Genomic DNA, 24,282 nt, shown 5'->3' on the forward strand with positions numbered 1-24,282 from the left:
CGGTACTCAGAATCTCAAAGGATTTCTCCATTTCCTTTAGCCATGCCCTTGCCTCAACTGGGTCAGTTGATCCGTGGAACTCAGGGGGTTTAAGGGACTTGAAAGCCCTGAAAGAGTTTGCCACAGTATTGTTATTTACTTGAGGGGGTGGGTTGGGTTGACGTTCCAAGTTCTGCCTTAGTAGTTGTATGAACTGCCCCATAGGATCCATGTCTGGGTTTGGTACTTATTGCTCAACCTCAGCTTCTCCTTCTTCAGCCTCTATCTCAAATCCTTCAACATCAAATATTTCCTCCTCCTCTTCATACTGGGAGTCATCCTATTCAACATAATCTTCATCTTCCTCTTCACTGTGTTCTTGATTCCTACTATCTTGGTTATGGCTTCCCTGGTCCTCAAACCCAGGGTTCGCCCTAGTTCCAATCCTTCTTGGCGGCATGATACTGATAAATTTTGGAAAATTCAACGTTAGGTCACAATCATACATAAGATTGTGCCTTGCATAATTTCTATTATGGGGAGAACGTATCTCACAATTCTATTATATTATGACAGTTTTAATAAGAAGTGCAGTAATAATAATGATAAAGACAGTGATCTCGTCACTAAGGAACTGAATTAAAGGAAATAAATATATACATAATTCGAGAAATATATAGTTCGATCTGGTCAAAAGTACAACAGTGCTACAGTCATCTGCCCAAAAGTGAAATACATGAGTCAATCTGTCTAGTCAGAGAAAGGGATACTATATACAAGTCAACTATCCCAGAAAATTAGCTTTTACTATGGCCTCGACTAACTAGACGACTAGACTACCACATCACTTGTCCTGAATCAATCACCGGAGCGGGTCAACTCCCACACTCTCTCCATCGCACGACGGAAAATGTAATCAGCCTGCCTCCTGGATATCCTGCCATGTCTGTCTCCCTGAAGTGATCGGAGTCTCGTACGGGCCATAAGCTATCCCAATCAGCTCTCTTCTCAGAGATCGGGGTATGGTAGCTCTAGCCTCATGAGCTCGTGCACGCCTACCAACTCTTTCTACATCCAACTCTCTCCTGATCTCATCCAGCCGGGCCTTAGCAACAGTCACTCGAGTCCTCATAACATCCTGAACATAGTCGTGAGTTAACAAAGACTGCCTATGGGCAGGGTCTAGAGGTGGTGAATCCGGAGCCGCTGGAGGTGCCTCCTCGGTCTGCCTAGGCTCGGGAGTATGGGTCTCAGAGCTGTCATCATAGGGGCTCCAAGATAGTGGTGGAGGGGTAGGAGCTCTGACCACGGGGGGTGAGGGTAGAGGGGTACCAGTATACTCCACTATAGCTCCGACATGCTCTTCAGCTACTGGGACCTCATCCGGGTCCTCCTCATCTGAAATCGCAATAACCTCTGTCTCTGACTCCTCTGAGGGGTCCTCCTCATCCATATCCTCCTCCTCAGGCTCCTCCTAATCCTCGGCATCTAGCAGTGCCTCATAATGCTCACGCTCGAACATCTTTGGGTCCTTTATCTCATGCGCCTACACATTAAACGAGCTAAGTTACTATCATGATACTTATAAGGGTTCCCGTAAGGGTTTTAACTTTCAGTGCTACTTTAAGTAGTCCGACCATGAACTTGACAAGAGTTCTTATTATCTTTGTGAGTTTATTATTATATCGTCGCATCATCTCTGAGGTTTATAACGCTTAGCTCTGATACCATTTCTGTAACACCCCCAGATCCGGGGTCGGGGATCCGGGTCGTCACGGTCTTTCTTTCCATAAATATCACTTAACTTAATTAAAAATAAATAACCTCATGTTGTGACCCCATAATAACACACACCACAACCCGTTATAGTCTCAGAGATGAAATTGAAATAAGTACAAATCCTTGAATCCACAATTTAAAAGTTATTACAACCCAAAATGATTACTTAATAAGTTTATAGTTAATTGCCATTATCTGCCACAAGTTATATTTATACATAATTGATACTCAAAAGTAGAATGCCTGATCTATAGATAGATCTACCTCTGCAGCTATAGCAGCTATGATATCAACGGGAAGACACGGGACGCTTCCCACGCTCTTGCGCTGGGTCTGCTTGAGTCTGACCATCTTTCCTAACTGTTGTTGTGTTATGATGAAATGAAGCAAGAGTGAGCATTACAGCTGGCAAGACAATATAGAGTGTAGTCAATAATGCAAGTATCTAAATGGATAACTTACTGGAAATTTTTATCAAGTGTAAGATAATTACTTACTGGATATAAGCTTAAAGGGAGATGAAGTTACCAATTACTTCACTATACTTATATCATTTTAGAAAACTACTTGAACTATTATTGTTCAAAGTATAATAAGTTTTCAAAGGTTCATCACATAAATGGGACTTCAACATAAGACTTGAATAGATTCAATCTTTGAAATATTATTTGAATGAAATGAAGTTACGAGATACTTCATTAAGTCCCAATATATATATACCTATATGTATATCTCTCACACATTCCATGAAAACCTCTGTCATGAAAAGTATAAACAGAGTTGTAATATCCAATGAATTTGGAATGAAAAGAATTTTGGCATAAACCCGATATCTTGCTGATCAGGCAAAGATACCAATAAGTAACCTTTTCTAGTGTAGATGGATGAATTCCTCGCCGGTCATCACCCGGGCCGCATTAGGACCTCGCGCTAGACCGTTACCCGGCCACTCACGCGTGGATGGACTGTCACCCAGCCTCTTACACCTTCATAGACCGTACCCCGGTCTATCGCTTATGCCGACTCAATTAGATGGACTTACTTCCCGAACATTGGGCAAGTAATCAAATTATTTTCTCAAAACAGCAACCTCGTTGCTAATATAAAATACACCACAGAGCCGGATCCCTCAGATTTTTGAGCGAGTATTCAAGTCCCCTTCGATAGGAAGATCTTAAATTTGAAAATGAGTTTTAGGATCCGCTCTAACTTGTAAAATTATTTTGAAGACTCGAAAATATTTTTAAAGAATGTTTAGAGTACTGATGATTTAATAAAATAAATCAGTCCCGATATATTAGAAAATATCTTAATATTATTATTTAAATAATATTCCCATAAAGGATAATTATTTATAAAAATAATTGAAGTAGAAGTTTTCAAACTCATACTTGAAACGAATAATAAATAACAAAAGATATACTTATACGAAAGTACGATCCTTATTTGAATAATCGAAAATAAGTTTGATTATTATTCAAAACCATTGAATATACCTTATTTAATTACTAGTTATCGAAAACTATATATATAAATATACATATATTATACTCGGGAACATCGACTCCTGGTTTAGAAAATGTTCACCTTTGGGTCCCCTATACTAAGGATATACGCAACTACTGCTTATCTCTAGCATAGGTAATATGCAGTTTATAAACAATTGAATCGATAAAAGAGATAGAGATAGAAGCTGAATAGACACCATGCTACCAGATATCCACAAAAGAGATAGATGCTGAATAGACACCAATTATATTGAGACCCTATATATCTATAGAATTTGAAAACATAACGGTTTAACGCACAAGTTATCTATCATGATTATATAGGGTAAGTAAGATGGTAAAAATTATCTACGAATCATGCATATCAACTACATGAACCTATGATAGCATTGCAAGTTCTAGACCTCTAAATTCACTTTCACTTCAGTAGAGATTAACACGCTATCTTATAAGTCTGTGATGCTCATAAGATGAATAAGCACAACCAATACTAGGCTATCATAAAATCACCACAAATTAAGGCATCGAAACAATTTAACTAAAGAAATCCATAAGTAAATCCGTTAGAACCCCACGATAATGATTAGCCCATAATTGAACTCATCATCAACGTGGGTTCCAATGAAAGCATGGTATAATAAACGTAGTCTTTATACTGAATAAATAATAAAACCAAGTACGAAATAAGAGTATAGGTTCACAAATAAGAAAACTAGCATCCAAAGTTACTACTTAAAATAAAGAATCACAAGAATAAACTAGATCATCTTTTCCTTGGTTGAATTGTGCTATACGGTCTTCTTACACCTTCTCCTTAAGCTCTGGTACGTCTTGTTATCAAAAACGATCATAAGTTATGTTTATATAGCAACTCATGCATATTAGAAGTCCAACTGATCAAAATTAGAGTAGAATCAGGATTCTGTGATTCCGACCTGGTGCGGGCGTGCGCTTCACCAGCACGGGCGCGCTGCAAATCTGCATCTCGGCGCGGGCGCGCTGACCTTCTGGAAAAAACTTCTTTTTTTTATTTTCTTAGCTGGTTTGAGTTGGCGATCCACGAGCTTTTATTCAAGACACCATCCTAACACCAATTTAGCATAAAAACAATGCCAAATCACCTGAATCCCTGATATAAGCCTGAAATGCAAAAACACTACAAAACACATCAAACACACAAATAACTTGAGTACAAAATGTCAATTCAAGCCTTTATAGAGCATTCTAACTGCCACTTAATAATATCATATTAAGAAAAGTAGATGTTAATAAATTATCGACTATAATATGTGAATTAAATTTATCAGCCAACCGTACTCAGTATATACTGCATAAAGTAGTGTATGTGGAGGGTATAATGTACACAACTTTACCCTTATTCAAAAGAATGAAGAGGTTATTTTCAAAAAAGATCCTCGAATTGTGTGTGCACAGATATATGTTTTCTAGGTAAAATATAATATTAAATAATATGTAAAAGTACGTAAAAACTCAACATAAAAAAAATTAATTATATAATCTAAAAAGTAAGTGTGACAATATTTTGACCCATAATTTTCTTCATATGGGACTTACCTATGTCATGAAAAACTTCATTTATTAGATTAGTTAAGCCATTCTCGTCCGACCTGTTTATCGTTGAAGTTTTTAAACGCACATTCCATCCTTTATAGCCCCAAGACGACAATCGAAGATCCCGATAATAATCCTTGAACAGATCAATCAAGGTGGAAACATCGCTTGCTTTCTTTGTGAATCCAGGAGGTGGATACGGAACGCACCGAGATATGATTATTATTACAGTAATTATCAACCAGTTACATGATTTGATTAAAGAGGAAGATATGAGATTCAATTCTTAGGATTAGGGTTTCATAGCGGAGCAGGACCAAACATCGTCACAAATTCCTGAATTTCCAATCGATGTTTCTACCTCTTGACCTTCAGAGTTTAGTCTTTTCGAGATATCGGTGAGGCCAATGGCGTTTTGTCCTGAGCGACATCGAAAGGCTCACCGACAAATACACTATCTTCTTCATTCTCCGAGTGTTGAGGCCTCCAAACTCAATTCGCTATCGGTAACTCCACCGACTCTTCATTAATCTTCGGCGCCTTATCCTCCGTTTCGCTGATTTGTAACATGAACACTTCTTTTGTGTCTTCTCCTTCAATCTCTTCTAGGATCAAGATTGTTCGGATGCGTTGCGATCGAATTTCGGTGCGGTTCGCTACGAGGCACAACGAGACAAGGAGAAAGTGAGAGATGTGAAAAAGTAGAGAGTTGATTTTAAAAATATAAATTTACACTGAATAAGTGGGCAACTATATTCAAACAAATTTTAATTTTAAAAGTGGACATGTGGTGTGAAAAAAATTATATCAAAAAAAAATTATAATTAAATTTATGATTTTATGAATAGGGTGATGTTGATGTAATGGTTGGACCGAATAAATAAGAGTTTGACGCGATTGAGGTGGGAGGTTCCAAATCCCCAAGACAGTTGATTAATATTTTTATAAGCGCCAAAAAGGTAAATACGTTTTCATGTAATATAAGATGTCATTTTCTTGAAATTAATTTTTTTGGCCATTTTACTCGCATAAATGGTCGTCTGACTTTTCTGTTAGGAGCAGAGTATACGTGATTTAGAGCTAATCATCATAATTGACTATCCCTAATCATGTATTATACACTCATTTGTCTTCTTTCTTTCTTTTTTTTTTAAAAAGTAATCATCTTATGAGTGTATTCACAAATTTAAAATGAAAAGAAATAAGAAACAAGAAAATCATATCAAAATCTATTTCTCACGTATTTAGTAAGTACGTGACATATTCTTTGTTTTGGTATTATTTGCCCAAAATGTCATTTGACGAAACTTTTCTCAAAATGCTCATTAAATACGCATGTTAGACATGCGTAGTCAATGTGTAATTTGAGTGAACTGTCGTGTCAACTTACATTATGGGTCACTTGAAAAGTAATGTGTTTTGTGTATTCATTCTAAATACGTGATACGTGTCGTAGTTTTTTCTTATGTAAATTCATAATTTGAATTCAAAAACTCATACTAGTATCTATATTTTAATACTTCAGACTCAGATATTCCGAAACATATTTTTAGAAAGTTTGACTAAATAGTTAATATATTATTTTTAAAAATTCTTATTTTTGAATATGTATTAATTTGATATTTTAACTTTAAAAGTAACTTTTACTAATAATATAATCAAACCTTCTAATACATGTGTCAAAATTTACTGAATAGTAAACGGTGAAAGTTTTTTAGAATGATTTTGACCATGTTTGGAAGTTAGCTTTTATGGTAGAAAATTAATTTTTTGAAAAAAATTAGAGGTTTGACTAAATGAAATTTATAATATTAATATTTGGTAATTAACGAATTGAAATAGCGATTTGATTCCAAAAAAAATATTTTTAAAAAGTTTATAGGAGGTTTTCCAATTAAGTATTTGTTCATGTGTTAAGAAAAACTAGCATCTAGAGTTTTTTTATGCATCGTGCAATTATAATGTTCGTAGAGTAACTCCAACACTATCCTTATATAGACTATTGAGTCAAATTTTGAAGAAATGGGGATATTTATCTCCAACAATCTCCATGTCTCCCTATATAACATTAGGAGTTTCGAATGCTTACGAGGAGTAAATACCCCCTCATCAACTATTATTATGTTATATTTTTTTACTCGTCTATTTAACACAAATGACTTTAATGAGTAAAAAGATAGATAAAGAGTGAGTTTAAGGAGAATTGTTGAAGAAACTGTTTGATTTTTGCTTCTAAATAATTAGGAACTCATTTATTTATATTATTTGTAGTGAAAATGGAAGGAGGTTGTTGGAGTTGCTTTTAGTTGTTTTCTTATTTGTAAATGTTGTATAATGTCTAACGTGTATCAAATAAAAATTGATTGTTTATCAATGTGTATTATTTTCATACAAGATATTACCAAATTACACAACGTTTCTAATATAGCTCATTAAGCAAAATATATATATTCTTGTTTGTGTTGTATAATTTGTGTTTAATGAATGAATATAAACAAGGTAGTAAGTGTACGTTTAAAACGATGATTAAACTTAATCTGTAGAATGTCGTTAGTATGTTTACAAATAAAAAGCTCAAAATTAACATATATGTTGAATACAGAGTTGACCAAAAATTTTGAATTTTATTTAATTAAACTATATGTACTCGTCTATATTATTATTGAGTTTACTTCTAACTTACAATTAACTTACTTAATTTACAAAGATAAAAATGCATAATTGAAGTGAGAATGACTTCCAATCATAATATGCAATAATGTAAAATTTACATTATTGTTAATATTAAAATTGATTTTAATGAAATATTTTAGTTTTTGAAATTTAACGTATGTATGTATGGGAAGATATTAGTTTTTTTATTTACTCTATTGTTAACAAAGTAAGATTAAGTTATATGTATGTGTGTGTGTGTTGGCATGTAAATTATTGTATGTTACATTTATTAGTAAATTATGATGGTTTCAATTATTTATATGCTAAATATCTGATTTATATACATGTATAATCATTATTAACATCTACTGAGATAATTGATTACTTAAATAACATGCTTTTATAATTATTCAAAAATTAAGATTATATAATAAATAAATTGCTATAATTTATATATGATATTCATATTATCACTGACAAACAATCCATATTTATTTTTTACGCAACCGAGTATCAATCATGGTTGTAACATAAAAATAAATTATATATTTTTAAGACTTATTATTGATAATCATGATTTTTTTCAAGAATTCGAAGGAAAAATTGTAATTATATCGTTATTTAAACCGTTTTTAAATTTCTTTTATTACGACTCTAATATTTCTTCATATAATAATTTGATAACATTGTATACTATTCTCTTAAAATTAACAATTTTCAGTTCGATAAAGTTTTATATATATCAGTTGAACTGGTTAAATCCTTCAAATTATTGAACAAAATATATTTTTTTCCTTAAATAATATAAAATGCAATGAATCAAATGCTACAATATAGTATAGATATAACTTTTATTTGAATAATTCAAAATATTAAAATAATTCAAAATATTTGTACAATATTATCTTGATCAATGAATATTGCTTATCTAAAAGAATTCTTTTTGAAAAGCTAGTTTTTTTTAAAGTAAAAAATCATAAATAAATCGATTTAATATATAATCGTAAATTTAACAAATCTCGTGAGATCTCATATCAAATTTTGAATATTCTTAAAACCGGGATAAATCCCAAAAATAATAATGTGTTACTAGTGAAGTTAGTAATTTTTATATAAATAATCAATTGACTTGATTCTATAAACACCTTAAACACATTAATTTATATTAACATAAGATATTAAAAAAATTCACATTATTGGTAAGATATTCTCGCTGAACTTGTAATTTAAATTTACTAAACGTCGAATGTGACGATATTTTTCGGCCGGGTCATGTAGTTAAATTTTGAGTATTTTTTGAACAATGGGTCAAGTTCTAAAATGCATTGACTCATTATAATTCGAACTTACCTAAATATGTAATACTAATATAGATTATTTATATATAGGCGATTCTATTTTCAATATTTTTAAAAAAAATTATATATGTACATTTTAATTACTTTTTATGATAAAAAATATGTTAAAAATATGAGATATATTTTCAAACTAAAAAATGATTAATAAATAAGATAATAATCCATTTATGTACTATGTCTAACTTTACATATGAAATTCAATTCCTTAAAATTAACTATACAAATATTCAACTAACTATCATTTTTTTGTGGAATTCAAGTAACTATCTTTAAAATTAAATAAAATATTCATTTAGCACATTTACATATTATGTGTAGGATAAAAAATACATGTGACAATATAGTGTAGTGGTAATAGGTTGTCTAGGTGAATAAAATATCTTGAGTTCGGTTCACATAAACAACATCTTTTATATAAATACTCCCTCCATCTCATATTTGTCACATTTCCTTTTATAAAAGTCAAATTGAGCAACTTTTGACCAACGATTAAACATTACTCGTATATTATTTTAAAAAACTAAAAATTATATATTAAAGTAGATTAAATCTACTTTCCGGTGATGTAATTTTTTTATTTTGTTCAATTATAAATTATTAATAAATTTCGGTCAAACTTAAGTAAATTTGACCGGCACAAATTTAAAGAAGACACATAATATGAGATGGAGGGGTAGTTTAGTCTTTTTAATGAGATTTTTTTTTAATCTAATGAATATTATCCCCTTGTTCTCTTGAGAATACAAAAAATTAAGCTAAACATTAATTTATCGAACATTATTATTCAAAATAGTTAAATTCGATCCACTAATCAAAACAACTTACTTAATCGTCGAGTCAAAACGGCTAATTTAACCCGTTACAACTAACAATTATTCAAAATAAATGACTTAATAGATAATTAAAATGACTAATTTAATCCGTTATAACTAATAACTAACTGTTAATTGCCGAGCAATGCCGTTAAAAATTGTTTAACATCTTACCCTTTAGCTCAGATATAAAATGACTGCGACTGGGCATAGAAAAGAACATAAGAAATGGAGCAAATGAAATATAGAAATTTGTTTTAAAAATTTAAGGAATAAAATTGGAGGAGGAGGAGAAAAATAGAAAATGAAAGGCGCGGAAGGACGATGGGAGATGCTAGTGGTAGTAAAATAATGAGTTAATTACATACACTCACTCACTCTCAAGTCTCACCAGTCACCACACACCAATCTCCTGCCTCTGCCTGTCCTTGTCTCTTTCTTTTTCTAACTGTAATAAGCACCGCTCTATTACCTTCAAATTCCACCCCCCCCCTCTCTCTCAAACTCCACACCATCTCTCTCTCTCCTCTCCCTCTCTTTAAATTCCCAGAGAGAGAAAGTTGTGTCTTTCCTCGATTTGCAGACCACCCCACCATCCAACTACCCCCTTATAAATTGTCATCCTTTTTTTATTAATCTTTCAACTAATCATCAAATAATCAAGCTCCAAATAAAAAGCCATGCCTTCAGGTGCTAAAAAGAGAAAAGCTGCTAAGAAGAAAAAGGTCCAACAATCTTCTTCTCTATCTCAAGGTACCCCCCCTCCTTTACATCTTTTTTGTCACTACTAGTTTTGTAACATACATACATGATACAACACACCCAGCTCTCTTTTCATCAAGCTTCTTGGTGTTTTAGTCTTTATTTGACTTGTATCTATAATTGGTTTCATGGGTTTGCTGCCTTCAGGGTTCTTGTTTTTTTTTTTGACTTAATCTTAGTTGTAAGTTATGGGTTTATGCTATTTTTCTGTTAATTATCTGAATACGGGTTGTTATGTGAAGTGGTTGAGTTGCTATGTGTTGTTTATTAGATTTTTCAAAAAATTACTTTTACCCATCTCTATCTTAGCTGTTGTTGTTTGTGTGTATCTGTCTATTATGTTTGTGGTATATGCTATTTTTGTCTGACTCTGTGTTTGTATTTGTCAAGTGGTTGTTTGGTATGTCTTTTTTGTTTTTTAATTATTTATTTTTATAATCAGCTTGTGGATTAGTTCTGCCAAACCCATTAATTTTGTTGTTTGATTAGATGAATAGCGTGTATGTTTGGATTTCTTTGATGGGTATAAATGTTCTTTTGGTTTGATTTTGTATTGAATTCTTTTCAATGGATGAAACCGTGGTAGGAAATGACGATGGACAACATTATGATGACAAAAAGAGTGATGGTGGTTCAACTTCGTCAAAGGATCAACATAGCTCTGAGCACTCATTTCCTGAGGGAGATGGGAAAGAGGTGGAGAAAAGAGAAGGAAATTCATCTGGTCAGTCGGTTGTCGGAGGAGTTACTTCCGGAGAGAATGTGAAGACGGAAGGTGGTATTGTTCAGATTGAATGGGAGTTGAAGTCCGAGGAAGATTATGGAAGCAAGGAGGAAAGTATTAAATCTAAGGAAGTTCACACTGGAGGTTCATCAGGGAGCTCTAGCTCTAGCAGCAGTAGTAATAGTAGCCGTAGCAGTTCAGATGACGAGTCTAATGTCGAGAAGAAAACGGAAATCATTGAAGCTAGACAGCCTGTTGATTCTTCGTCTAAAGCGGCAAGTCAAGTTGTTACCGATATGCTAGCTGGGGAAAACGTCTCTGAGGTAACTCCAGGTAAGGCTTCGTTGACCGAGGAGGTAGTTCAAGTAAATGGAAGTGCTTCGAGTGGTCATCCTATGACTTCCAATGGGGGTTATAAAGGAAAAATTCAAGAAAATTCTAATGAAGGGTTACCCAGATCTGACAATACTGTAATTCCATCAGTTCCGATGGATTTGGGATCAAGCAAAAAGGAGGATAAAATAGTTTCAACATCAGAGGAAAATCCACCCCAGGATTCCGCTACTGAAGAAAAAGATGATAAACTTTTGTTGTCCTTCAATGCTCCAAGTGTCCATACGAGTAATGGTGCAGATCACATTAGAGAATCTGAAAGTCCTGAATGTTCTGATAGCCAGGTAATGACTTTTGGGTTCTTGTAAGAGAGTACTTGAATGTGTTTGATAAGATTTTTTTTTAGATTTTGAATCAAGATCTGAGAAGACAAAGATTCAGAAATCGAGTTAACTTATTTGAATATTTTGCAGCCTCTTGTAGTCTCAGCACCACAAGTTGTGCAGAAAGCGTCCTTCAAGAGTTGTTGTGGAATCTTTGACTTCTTTACAAGCTCTGACAGATGATTTCAGGTGGGCATTTTAAATGTTTATGTACATCTGTGACAGAACTTTGCACATGCATTGCTATTTGCTAGAATTTCTATTTCCAATTTTCAGAATAAATTGTTACCTGCATATAGCATCTCACCTGCTGGTTTAATATCAAGTAAAATTTGTTTACAAGATATTATATATTTCTTGAAATGGTATTTGGTTAAATATTCCTTACGATAATAAATCCAAATATCGATGAATAGTTTTAACGTGTAGTAATTCATCGCCGGAGACATGTTCTTCTAAAATTCTAGATGCTGTCATTTTCTTTTCCCTTCGCATCTCTTTTTGGTACTCCCCCTTTGTCTTCAAATAGTCGTATATATGCTATTTCAGAACTGTGGAATGCTGTTTGTAGAAATGTCTTGAAATATACAATATCAGTGTAAAAGAAAACAATTTTTTAGCTTTGATTGGTATCAATAATTTGACCATTTAAGACTAAGATATTGACCAAGTAAATGTTGAAATGTTATATATCTGATCCAGATCACTTAAATGAGTTCGAAGACGTGTGAAAGTGTTAGATGAAAAGTTTCTCTTTTCTTTTGGGATGAATGAGAAATTCTCCGTTCTATTTCTTAGTTCTTGATATGAAGAGGAATTTCTTGATAGAAAAAGGGGGGAGGGGTCTCGTTGTTCAGTGCAAGTCTTAGCGAGAGGGGGGGGGGTTCTCATTGTTCAGTTTAAGTTCTCCTAGTGCACAGTAAGAACTACAATGTGAGAAAAAGAGTATTGATATGATAGATAAGGTATTTTGTAGGTTCCTGCACTGATGTAATAAGGCCTTGTGCTATTATTTTGTCAATTTTGATACAAGCGGCGAGCTTTACAGAAGGCAGATTCTAATTGGCAACAATTATGTCGTTCGCCTGCTGAAAAGATTTAAACATAAGCAAAATATGTTGATAAACTTCTGCACTCAATGATGTTCTTGGTAGCAGCCTCATCCATGACTATCATTACTTTTGTCGAACAGTTGTGGGCATCTAGAAGTTTCCCTTATAGTCGAGGGTTCTTTTGTATGTTTTTCTCTAATCACTTTACACACAATTTTTTTTCACAGTCTGCGGTGTTGCTATTTTAAACATGCTATGCTTCTTTTGTAAGGAGGAAAAAAAGTTTGTGGCCTCCTCAAAACATAAGGCATCAGACATGACACAACCCTATCACTTAGGAGAAGTGCATCGATGCACACCATACAATAAATAACTGGTCTTATCCTTCCCTCTATATTCCTTCCTATAGAAAGAATTTGTTTTCCTCCCCCTGGTGTTTAAGTTTTTTTGTTTGGTGTTGAAGTGTTTTTGTTTTGTTTTTTGCTATCTTTACAAGTGGGGTCTTACATGCCAAAACACAAAGGTAGGGTCTTTCCCAGCTGTCTTTCTATATTATGTTTTTCTTCATATTAGAAATTATGAGAAGAATGCTCATGGATTTGTTATATTGTTTATTCATTATTGACTTTTGTCTTAATATGTTGTCTTTATTTTACATGTCATTATGAAATGTTATAATGTAAAGTTTATTAAAAGAGAAAAGCTTATAAGCCTTGGACTTTTCAAGAGAAACATTGCATAGAGGAGCTTGACCGGGGCAATGAAGCATGTGATGGAAACTAGCAGAGGATCTAGCGGTATGTGCACTTTGTTCTAGTCGTCTATATAAGTACCCTCCAAAGATTATCGGCAAGAGCCTTGCACTGATGAAACTAGTTAGGTTCTCAGTTATCGTAGTGCTATACGGGGAGGCGGTCTCAAATACCTGTTTAGTTGTACTGCTTTCTTGTTGATTTTTTCCTTGCAGTTTTTGTGTTTTCCCCCCTTCTATTTTTTCTCTTATAAACTTTGTATATGATCTTGTTGTATTTCTCTGTTGATGTTATTCGTTAGTGAGAATAGATAACTCCTGGCACATACTTCATCTAAAATATCTACAATAATGGAACTGGGTATATGTTTGCATCGATTCTTGTCAACTGTAAAGTTATCAAATTGTTATGGTTGTGGCTGATCTGATGCATAATGTCCTCGAAAGGAAGAGGAAACTGCGGAGACCTGAAAATCTCTTGGCATAGTATTTCAGTTGTGGGGATAATATTCATTTATCTTCAGGGAATGCCTGAAATGTAGTGGACATGTTAGCCCTTTGCTAAAAGCATTTCTTGCAAGGCATTGATAAATATAGGCTCATGCTTACGATGCTCTTCATATTATTCTTTGAATTACAAATTTAGCTCCTTGTGCAGAAGTAGTAAGCAATATAATCTAAATACCAAATTTTCAGGCCAGCCTAATTTATTTTTTTCCGAGTATAGGCAAGCCTGATTTGTTCAACCATACAAAATTCCAAACCCACCGAAACCATTGCCATAATAAAAATGAAGTGTTGTATTGTGTTTTCTAGTCTATTTTCTTACACCGTGAATGGCAAATATGTATATAGATTGAGTGGTCGAAAGGATAATGATGAATGCTTCCATTGTTCTCTACAAATAGTAGTCAATTTGTAAGTTTTAAGACTCAAATATAGATCACCTATTGGGTTGATAAATGAATGAAGAGCAAGTTTGTACTCACCAGTCTACCATTCTTGATATGCAATTCAATTTCTTTGGTTGCAAAGCTACACACATACATACATAGCATTCACCCAAAGTATATCAAATATCGTGAGTACATGTATAAGTCTAGTTTATAAAAAAGATAAATAGGTATAGGCGAGGTGGCGAGGAGTTATAATATTACCCCATGGCGAGAATGGTGAGAGCCCAGGCAGTGGTGGCAGCAGAAGCAGCTGCTGGCAACGTATCGTTACTCCATAAGCAAACATGGTTGAAATCAGAGAACAGTGATGCAACACCAACGCCACCAGCTATTAAAGCAAATACTACAAAGAATCCAGTTGAGGCATTTCCCATCGGAAAATATATAGGCGTCGAATATTGAGAAGGAAGCTCAAATTCTTGACCTGTGTGTCAGAGCCATTCCAACCAAACATCGGTATTAATAAGCATAATCAAAATGTGTATGTGTATGTGTTTGTGTTACTTGAACAAAAACAGAAGAAGACGTACATACCGATGACGAATCCCTGACTGATAGATTTATTCATCTCCCAGCAAACCAATTCCAATGATTGTAACATACATGAAGAAGTTCAGGACTAGAAGAAGTGATGCAACCAGTTTCATTTTTATGAAACAAAGATTGTAGATAGTGTGTGATGTGGGGGGTCTCTTAAAAGGGTCAGTCCACATGATCTTCTTGGTTCTTTTCTTGCCAGGGATTTTTGGTTCAGCTCTGCAAGACCATTCCATAGGCTAGCTTTTAAACTTCAAGAGGGGATTTTATCACGTTAAAACAAATAAAATCCATTGTTTTCTTACCACATTACACTTGAATGTCCAATTCGGAACCAACTATTCTGACACATCTATTATGGCCCCTATCCACGACCATAGTTGATAGGAACCTCTTACAACCAACAAATCAGGACCGAAGCGGTAAACGAAAGGTTGGGATCCGCTACTGCCGCTATGTTTCATTGCGGTCCGCTACTGCCGCTATGTTTCATTGCGGAGGCCGCAATGAAACATTGCGGCAGTGACCCACATACACAATTTCCCTTTTTACCCTTTTTTTTATATTAATTCATTTATCAATGCTTTTTTTATCTGCATAAATATTAATTTAATAAGATATTATTCTTAATATTTCTGATTAAAGATTGTATATTAAAAAATACTATAAAATATTTTTATAATATTATTAAATAATTAAATATTATATTTAATATTTAATATTTAATATTTTAAAAGTATTGAAACATTAAAATGAAATTAATATATTCAAATATTTAATAATAAATATTAAAATAATAAATGAAAATATTTTGATATTTAAATATTTTAATTATTCAATATTTTTAATAATAAATAAAAATATTTGAATATTTGAAAATATTAATAATGTTAAATATTAATAAAAATGAATATACCACCGTAATGTTTCATTGCGGCATCCGCACATTACGGTAGTCGTTTTCCTTTACCTAGAAAACAACCTAAAACTCAAAAACACATATATACAAACGATTTGAGGCGATTTCAGACGATTGAGACGATTTCAATCAGCGATATTGAGGCGGTTTGAGACGATTTCAATCACAACCACTCCACTGATCTTCTTGTCCATCAGGTATACAGACGATTTATAGCTATACACACACTTATACACACGATTACACCAACACACACAATTATACAATGGGTTTGAGTTTGAGTGCGATTATACACACGATTACAACACTTCATCCGGTTTTATTTTGAACGCACTGGATTTTGTGCGATTTTGTTGGATTACTATTCGAATTTTTAATATGAACGTGATATTTGTTCGAAATTGTGTTGATTATGTGATAATTAGGGTTCAAATTAGGGGTAAATTAGTTAATAATTAGGTTAAATTAGGGTAATATTTGTTTCGACACCTGTTCTTTGTTTGTTGGTTGTTTCGAGGGGAATAAGTTAATTGGTGGGAGTAGTGGTAGTAGTGGTCATTTCGAGGGCTTGGGAATGCAACAGTGGAAAAACACAATTGGCATGGTTATACGTATGAAATATTTAGTTGGTTTTTCTGCAGTTTATCCTGATCTGACCACTAGTGCCAGTGAGTGGGCTAAGATTTCCCATTTTAACCATAGCGTTGGCAAAGTCGGTCAAGAAGGTGGCTTGGTTTGTACTGTAAGCTCTAACCTAAGCATCAAGGGAAACAGACGTTGCTGAGGGCTCAACCGCAGCAGTAGTGAACAGTGATAACTACTGCCAAACAAAACCTAGTTAAAATCCCTTGGATTCATACAACTAAATCTTTTAAAAAACTTTTAAAAAGTAACAAAATACGACACCGATCATTAATTCCCCTGTGAATTATCATTAATTCCCTAAAACTACTTGTAAATGGATTAAAAATGAAAATAAGGACTTATTTAGGTTAATTTCCTGTGAATTATCATTAATTCCCTATAACTACTTGTAAATAGATTAAAAATAAAAACAAGGGCTCATTTAGGTTAATTTCCCGTGAATTATCATTAATACCCTATAACTACTTGTAAATTGATTAAAAATGAAAATAAGGACTTATTTAGGTTAATTTCCCGTGAATTATCATTAATTCCCTATAACTACTTGTAAATGGATTAAAAATAAAAATAAGGATTTATTTAGGTTAATTTTCTGTGAATTATCATCAATTCCCTATAACTACTTGTAAATGGATTAAAATGAAAATAAGGACTTATTTAGGTTAATTTCCCGTGAATTATCATTAATTCCCTATAACTACTTGTAAATGGATTAAAAATGAAAATAAAGACTTATTTAGGTTAATTTCCCGTGAATTATCATTAATTCCCTATAACTACTAGTAAATGGATTAAAAATGAAAATAATGACTTATTTAGGTTAATTTCCCGTGAGTTATCATTAATTCCCTATAACTACTTGTAAATGGATTAAAAATGAAAATATTCATTTATTTAGGTTAATTTCCCGTGAATTATCATCAATTCCCTATAACTACTTGTAAATGGATTAAAAATGAAAATAAGGACTTATTTAGGTTAATTTCCCCTAAATTATCATTAATTCCCTATAACTACTTGTAAAATAGATTAAAAATAAAAATAAGGACTTATTTTGGTTAATTTCTCGTGAATTATCATCAATTCCCTATAAGTACTTGTAAATGAATTAAAAATGAAAATAAGGACTTATTTAGGTTAATTTCCCGTGAATTATCATTAATTCCCTATAACTACTTGTAAATGGATTAAAAACGAAAATATTCATTTATTTAGGTTAATTTCCCGTGAATTATCATCAATTCCCTATAACTACTTGTAAATGGATTAAAAATGAAAATAAGGACTTATTTAGGTTAATTTCCCCTGAATTATCATTAATTCCCTATAACTACTTGTAAAATGGATTAAAAATAAAAATAAGGACTTACTTTGGTTAATTTCCTGTGAATTATCATCAATTCCCTATAAGTACTTGTAAATAGATTAAAAATGAAAATAAGGACATATTTAGGTTAATTTCCCCTGAATTATCATTAATTCCCTATAACTACTTGTAAAATGGATAAAAAATGAAAATAAGGACTTATTTACAGTTTTTACTTGTTTATTTATTTGTAGTTAGAGAGTGCTATGAAGATGACATACATGATCCACATGCGCGGCCCTCCTAGCGGGTTCTATGATGTCATTCCCGATTTTCTCGCATATTATGATTGGGTAATGACTGAGTAAAAGGGTCTTGGATACAGTAGGCCCGCTTTCATCAGACCGAAAGATATTCAGCAGCCTCCTGTTGAGCGTCAACCTCCTGTTGGAGATGCACGTGAGGTAGACATTCATGATAGAGCTCCTAGTACCTCGCAACAAACAGCGCCCCCTATCTCTTAGAAGTGTCCTCGTGAGGTACTAATAACTACCATTCACGAACTTGTGATCTTTTAAATTTCGTCTATTGAATATGTAAATGACCTGTGTGTCTTTAATTTACATTAATGGCAGGATGAGACTGGTGGTCCTGAGGAGGATACCGCACTACTTGTCCCCCTAAACGTCCACGTGAGGTATAAATTTCTAACAAAAGCTTTCATTTCATGCATCGTAGAACTTCAATTAATATGTCTGTGTCGGCTGTAATTGCAGGAGGTTCAGTCTACTGGTGATGTTCCAGCCACCCATGCTCCTACACATGTATCTATTCCCCCTCAGGTACAAATATTTTATAAATATTATCCTCCTGTGCACTTACACATTTTCAGCTTCCTGTGTTGAATAATGTTTATGTATTGGCTTGTAATTGCAGGTTGAGGTTCAGTCTACTGGTGATGTTCCACCCGCCACTTCTCCTACGCCTGTATCCATTGCCTCTCAGGTACAAATCTTTGACAAATATTGTCCTCTTATGCACTTATACATTTTTAGCTTTGTGTGTTGAATATGTTTATGTATCGGCTTCTAATTGCAGGTTGAGGTTCAGTCTCCTGCTGATGTTCCAGCCACCACTGCTCGGACACCTGTATCCATTCCCCCTCAGGTACAAATCTTTAACAAATATTGTCATTCTATGCACCTACACATTTTTAGCTTCATGTGTTGAATATGTTTATGTATCGGCTTCTAATTGTAGGTTGAGGTTCAGTCTGTTGATGTTGTTCCAGCCACCCCTACTCCCACAGCTGTATCCATTCCCCTCAGGTATAAATCTTTAACAAATATTGTCATTCTATGCACCTAGACATTTTTAGCTTCGTGTGTTGAATATTGTTTATGTATCGGCTTCTAATTACAGGTTGAGGTTCAGTCTGCTGATGCTGTTCCAGCCACCCCTGCACCCACAGCTATATCCATTCCCCCTCAGGTACAAATCTTTAACAAATATTGTCATTCTATGCACCTAAAATATTTTAGCTTCGTGTGTTGAATATATTTATGTATCGGCTTCCAATTGCAGGTTAATTATACTACTCCAGTACCGTTCCACAGATCTATGACATTTCAACCTATTCCACTAAAGGTATTATTTGTTCCCTACTATGTCAACTAGATGGTATTAAAATGGATTAATTCCCTACAACTAGTTATAAATGGATTAAAAGTGAAAATAATGACATTTTTAGGCTAATTTCCTGTGAAATATCATCAATTTCATACAACTAGTTTTAAAATGGACTAATAATGAAAATAATGACTTATTTAGGTTCATTTCCCGTGAATTATCATATAATTCCCTACAACTAGTTATAAATGGATTAAAAGTGAAAATAATGACATTTTTAGGTTAATTTCCCATGAAATATCATCAATTTCATACAACTAGTTTTAAAATGGACTAATAATGAAAATAATAACTTATTTAGGTTCATTTCCCGTGAATTATCATATAATTCCCTACAACTAGTTATAAATGGATTAAAAGTGAAAATAATGACATTTTTAGGTTAATTTCTCGTGAAATATCATCAATTTCATACAACTAGTTTTAAAATGGACTAATAATTAAAATAATGACTTATTTAGGTCCATTTTCCGTGAACTATCATATAATTCCCTACAACTAGTTATAAATGGATTAAACTAAGTGTTAAATGTGTACATAATTTATTATTTAATTGCAGATGCCTATTACTCCAGAATCTTTAGAGATCTCTTCCTCCCTTGTCACTCCATTTGTACATTTGGGCATGGGGGAGTCTTCTGTTCCTAGTGAGCTACAGGAATGTTTGATGTAATAACTCTTAACTCTTTTTTAAAGTAAATGGCCTTAGATTAACTAGTTCCAAATGTGCTAATTGTGTTTTTATTTATTTTGTAGATGGACTCAGTTGAAGATTTTGCGGAGGATGCGGCGAAATGAGGTGGTCCTGAGCGGCGTGGTGATATGACAGGGCCACTAAAAAATTGGAAAGTGAGGTGGTTGTATCGGCATTTCTGGAGTTTAGAGGTTGATTACATTTGGCGTGATCACAGTGAGCGGGGCGTTACTTATCCTCTTACACATAGCCAGGTAAAAACTTTGTGACCAGAGTATTGGGTGGATGATGATGTTCTCAATGCCTATGGTGAGCTCTTGAGACTTAGAGAGGATAAACTCTGGGAAAAATGGAGAAAAATTCCCATAACTGAAAGTTTCAAGCCCAGGCAGTATTTCATTGCTCCTAGCATTTCATGGCGATGGCACTTGAGCATTGTCCTAACTTGAAGGTACTCTATAAACAAATACCAATGCTCCTACCTACTTTTCTATAAACATATATCAATTCTGCTGTATAAATGTTAACCTATTTTTGACTTGTAATTGTAGGCTTCTCCGAGTACCCTAAAAGATGATGCCAAGAAGTCAATGGAGAAGTTCTTTAGAGATTATGCTGACAAGGGGGGTAGCTTGCCTCTTCAGTTTTGTGACTTTGCATTTTTCCCCACGTGTGATAACTCTCATTGGTTCTTGTTTGTTATTAATCTCAACAAAATGAGAGTGCTAAACATTGATCCTATTAGGGACGACAAAGACACATCAGGGAACATCGCTCACCCCTTCCAGTATTACATTATGATAATTATATCATTCTTTAATTCCCTACCACTAGTTTTAAATAGATTAATAATGAAATAATGACTTGTTAGGTTCATTTCCCGTTATTTTTATCTAAATATGTGTAAAATTTTGCAGGAAAACTTGATCCCATATATTCTCAATTATTTACATCCATCTCGATTTCCATTGAAATATATGGGGGTTCATGGTCTTGATGCTCGACCCAAGCAAGATGGTGGCATTGATTGTGGTGTATATGTCTCTAAGTACATGGACGCTATGCTCAACGGGATTATTAATAATGCCAACAAGTACTAACATTAACAACACTGAACATATTGAATTAAAATTTATTAATATTTCAAAGTACATGATAAGAAATTATAATCATTTTTTTTCCTTTTTTTCCTAATAATCTCGAGGGACAATTTCTTCTATCATGGCCTTCTTCCCTCGCCCCACAAAAACTGTACTTTCGAAATTGTTTATTTGAACTTGACGTCTCGATACCACTTTTGAATCTACCCGCTTTTGGACGTCCTTTTGTTTGTGACCTTGGGGGATCTAATAACGGATCATCTTCTTCATCATCTTCTTCATCTTCACTTTCATAGTCCTCATTTATTTTTTTTTTCTCTCTCTCTCTCTCTTCTCCCGGAAAAGACTTAATCACATACTCCTTTTCTCTCTCGATCACGCTCATCAAGTAATTGTACCGCGGAACGGAGCAACTACTAACAACGGACAAACCTTGAAAAGCTTTACACAATCCACTATATCTTGCCGTTTGAGATTCTACAACATTACCAAGCATCAGAGGGGTACACGGTAGAGGTCTCGCAAATTTATTTCCGTTTATTGTCCACCTCATTGTGACAAGATCTGGCGGTATCATCGCCTTTTGTTTCTTGTTAAGGTAACGGATCATGTGTCTACAAATCATCCCGGAATGTTCAAATTTTTTACATGTACAAGAATAACTCCCGTCGATGGAAACCTTCAAGAAAAAATTCCTTCTATAAATCTCCGGCAAGTTGGACTTTTCTACCAAATACATCTTTGAAAGATAATCTCCATAACCTTTCATGCTTTTCACAACAAAAGATTGACTTTTTTGAAGCTCTTTTTGAAATCGCTTAAACATCTCTTTTGTGTATATCTTTGAGGCATGTATCTCCATTGACGAGTTAGACAATAGTCTCATTTCCTTGTACTCGGTGTCAAAATCGGCTTGAACCTCCCGTAAATATTGTGACTCCAAAGCTTTTTGTAAATTCTCAATGAATTCTTTCAAACCGGTCAACGCTTTCACATACTCATCAAAAAATGAATTCATAGACTCGCTCCTTGAGGTGGTAGTCATACCGACGACAAAATGTTGTTTCGTGTAAGCAAAAACCCATTGTCGTCTAATTGCATACATATCATTTAGCCAATTGTGATTTTCAAGATCATATTTCTCTTTCAAATCCTCCCACCTACCTTCAAATTTCGTTGGTGACAATGACTTGTAGATACATGCATTAAAATCCGTCTTGAACTCCGAGTATTGAGTATACAAAGTAGATAGTTTCTCGGGAAACTTGCTACTAATATGCCACGTACAATATGTATGGTTGGTGTTAGGCATAACCTCGACAATGGCATTACTTAAAGCGATGTCTTGATCCGTAATAATGGTAATAGGTGGCTTTTTATCGACGGCTTCCAACCAAGTCTTCAAAATCCATCTATAAGAAGTCTCTTTCTCGTCCCTTATTTTGCAAATCCAAACAAAATATTTTGGTAATGGTGATTCACTCCCGTAATTGGAATAAAAGGCATGTCATACCTATTAGTCCGATATGATGAGTCAAAAGTTACCACATCTCCAAAATTCTTGTACGCGTTAAGCGAACAAGGATCAACCCACACCAAACCCCTAACCCGATTCTCCTCATCTACATCCACTCGGTAGAAAAAATTTCCATCACTTTATTTTTGCAAGTCTCGTAACAAAACCAATCCACACTCCGCATCACCGGAATCAAAAACCCGTCTTCGAATGTCACGTATTACATTTCGTACGTCTTGAGCGGAAAAACCAACTTTTTCAATACCACCACACGTCTCACTAAGTAAATTCATCACTTCCAGGGTCTCGATACCCGATTTGTTGAATAACTCAATCAAAGATCGGGTAAACGGATCTATGTTGCGTGATCTTTGCATGAATTTTACCTTATCCGATGTAACCATAACATGACTGTGCTCTAGGTTAACCTTGGTTACTTCTCATTTGTTTGAGCTTACTTTGTGAGCAACACGCATACGAGCACGACGACAAGTTCGAGGAATGACATCTCGAGGTTATTTCCCTTTAACCCTATCTTCAACTTCCAAGGGTTTTGGGCCCAATCTTCCACCCTTTCGACATATATAAAAATGTGACGATATACCACTATTTCTTGAATGCCTATGACTATTTCAAATAATTATCTCGAACCCTATACTTCGACCATAACCTCGATAAAAACTTTCCGCTTCATCCAACGAATCAAATATCATACCAACACAACATTCATATTTCCAATAAAATTTTCATCATTAATTTTATCATCATTATCGCCATTAAAAGTATCATTACTATCATCGGAATCACCGTGAACATCGTGATTCTTCCAACCGAAACCATCATCATCATCACTATGCGTTTTTCCCTTCCCCAGATCATTAACTTTATCTTCAATACTATCAACATCTCATTAAAGATTTTACGATAAATCCTCTTTTTTGTGGGGGGTAACATAATTAAAATCGTTATGATCACTAGATGAACTTGAATAATCAAATAAATAAGAATTCATAAATTTTGAATGATAATCTTGATTTTCAGAAGAATAAATTTGAGCAGAATGTTAAGCAGCAGCATAAGATCAAAGGTACAGACAAATTAAGGTAGGTGTGTGCATTTAATGCACGGCCGCAATATTTCATTGCGGCACATTTAATGCACGGCCGCAATGTTTCATTGCGGCAGCTGCAATGAAACATTGCGGCACTGTAAAAGCCCACAAAGCAACAGCTGTAAGTATTTACAGTTTTTT

General features: G+C 33.9%; 2 protein-coding genes and 1 pseudogene across 3 annotated transcripts; 1 reads left to right on the top strand and 2 right to left on the bottom strand.

Moving 5' to 3' along the window:
- Positions 1 to 9,944: 9,944 nt before the first annotated feature.
- LOC141665761 (uncharacterized) lies at positions 9,945 to 14,044 on the top strand. Of its 2 annotated transcripts, none has more exons than XM_074471742.1 (4): positions 9,945 to 10,416; positions 11,012 to 11,826; positions 11,956 to 12,054; positions 13,603 to 14,044. In XM_074471742.1, exons 1-3 carry the CDS (start codon positions 10,344 to 10,346, stop codon positions 12,046 to 12,048), a joined length of 981 nt encoding a protein of 326 aa, XP_074327843.1. In that variant the 5' UTR covers positions 9,945 to 10,343; the 3' UTR covers positions 12,049 to 12,054; positions 13,603 to 14,044. The 2 variants fall into 2 exon arrangements, with proteins under 2 accessions (XP_074327843.1, XP_074327842.1); XM_074471741.1 differs by having other exon boundaries at positions 9,947 to 10,416; positions 13,647 to 14,044.
- A 161-nt stretch (positions 14,045 to 14,205) lies between these two features.
- LOC141665763 (membrane protein PM19L-like) lies at positions 14,206 to 15,365 on the bottom strand (annotated as a pseudogene).
- Positions 15,366 to 21,491: 6,126 nt separating this feature from the next.
- Positions 21,492 to 22,826, bottom strand: LOC141665011 (protein FAR1-RELATED SEQUENCE 5-like). Its single transcript, XM_074470969.1, has 2 exons — positions 21,874 to 22,826; positions 21,492 to 21,525 (listed from the first exon to the last, which is right to left on the bottom strand). Exons 1-2 carry the CDS (start codon positions 22,824 to 22,826, stop codon positions 21,492 to 21,494), a joined length of 987 nt encoding a protein of 328 aa, XP_074327070.1.
- Between the last annotated feature and the right edge of the window lie 1,456 nt (positions 22,827 to 24,282).

The sequence above is a fragment of the Apium graveolens genome, chromosome 6, assembly GCF_009905375.1.
Source record: "Apium graveolens cultivar Ventura chromosome 6, ASM990537v1, whole genome shotgun sequence".
Lineage (NCBI taxonomy): Eukaryota > Viridiplantae > Streptophyta > Magnoliopsida > Apiales > Apiaceae > Apium > Apium graveolens.

Coding starts and splice junctions, on each gene's coding strand:
- LOC141665761 (XM_074471742.1), top strand. CDS start 10,344: ATGCCTTCAGGTGCTAAAAAGAGAAAAGCTGCTAAGAAGAAAAAGGTC. Junction 10,417..11,011: donor ATCTTCTTCTCTATCTCAAG/GTACCCCCCCTC, acceptor AAACCGTGGTAG/GAAATGACGATGGACAACAT. Junction 11,827..11,955: donor CTGAATGTTCTGATAGCCAG/GTAATGACTTTT, acceptor AATATTTTGCAG/CCTCTTGTAGTCTCAGCACC.
- LOC141665011 (XM_074470969.1), bottom strand. CDS start 22,826: ATGCCTAACACCAACCATACATATTGTACGTGGCATATTAGTAGCAAG. Junction 21,526..21,873: donor GTGATCGAGAGAGAAAAGGA/GTATGTGATTAA, acceptor CAATATGTTCAG/TGTTGTTAATGTTAGTACTT.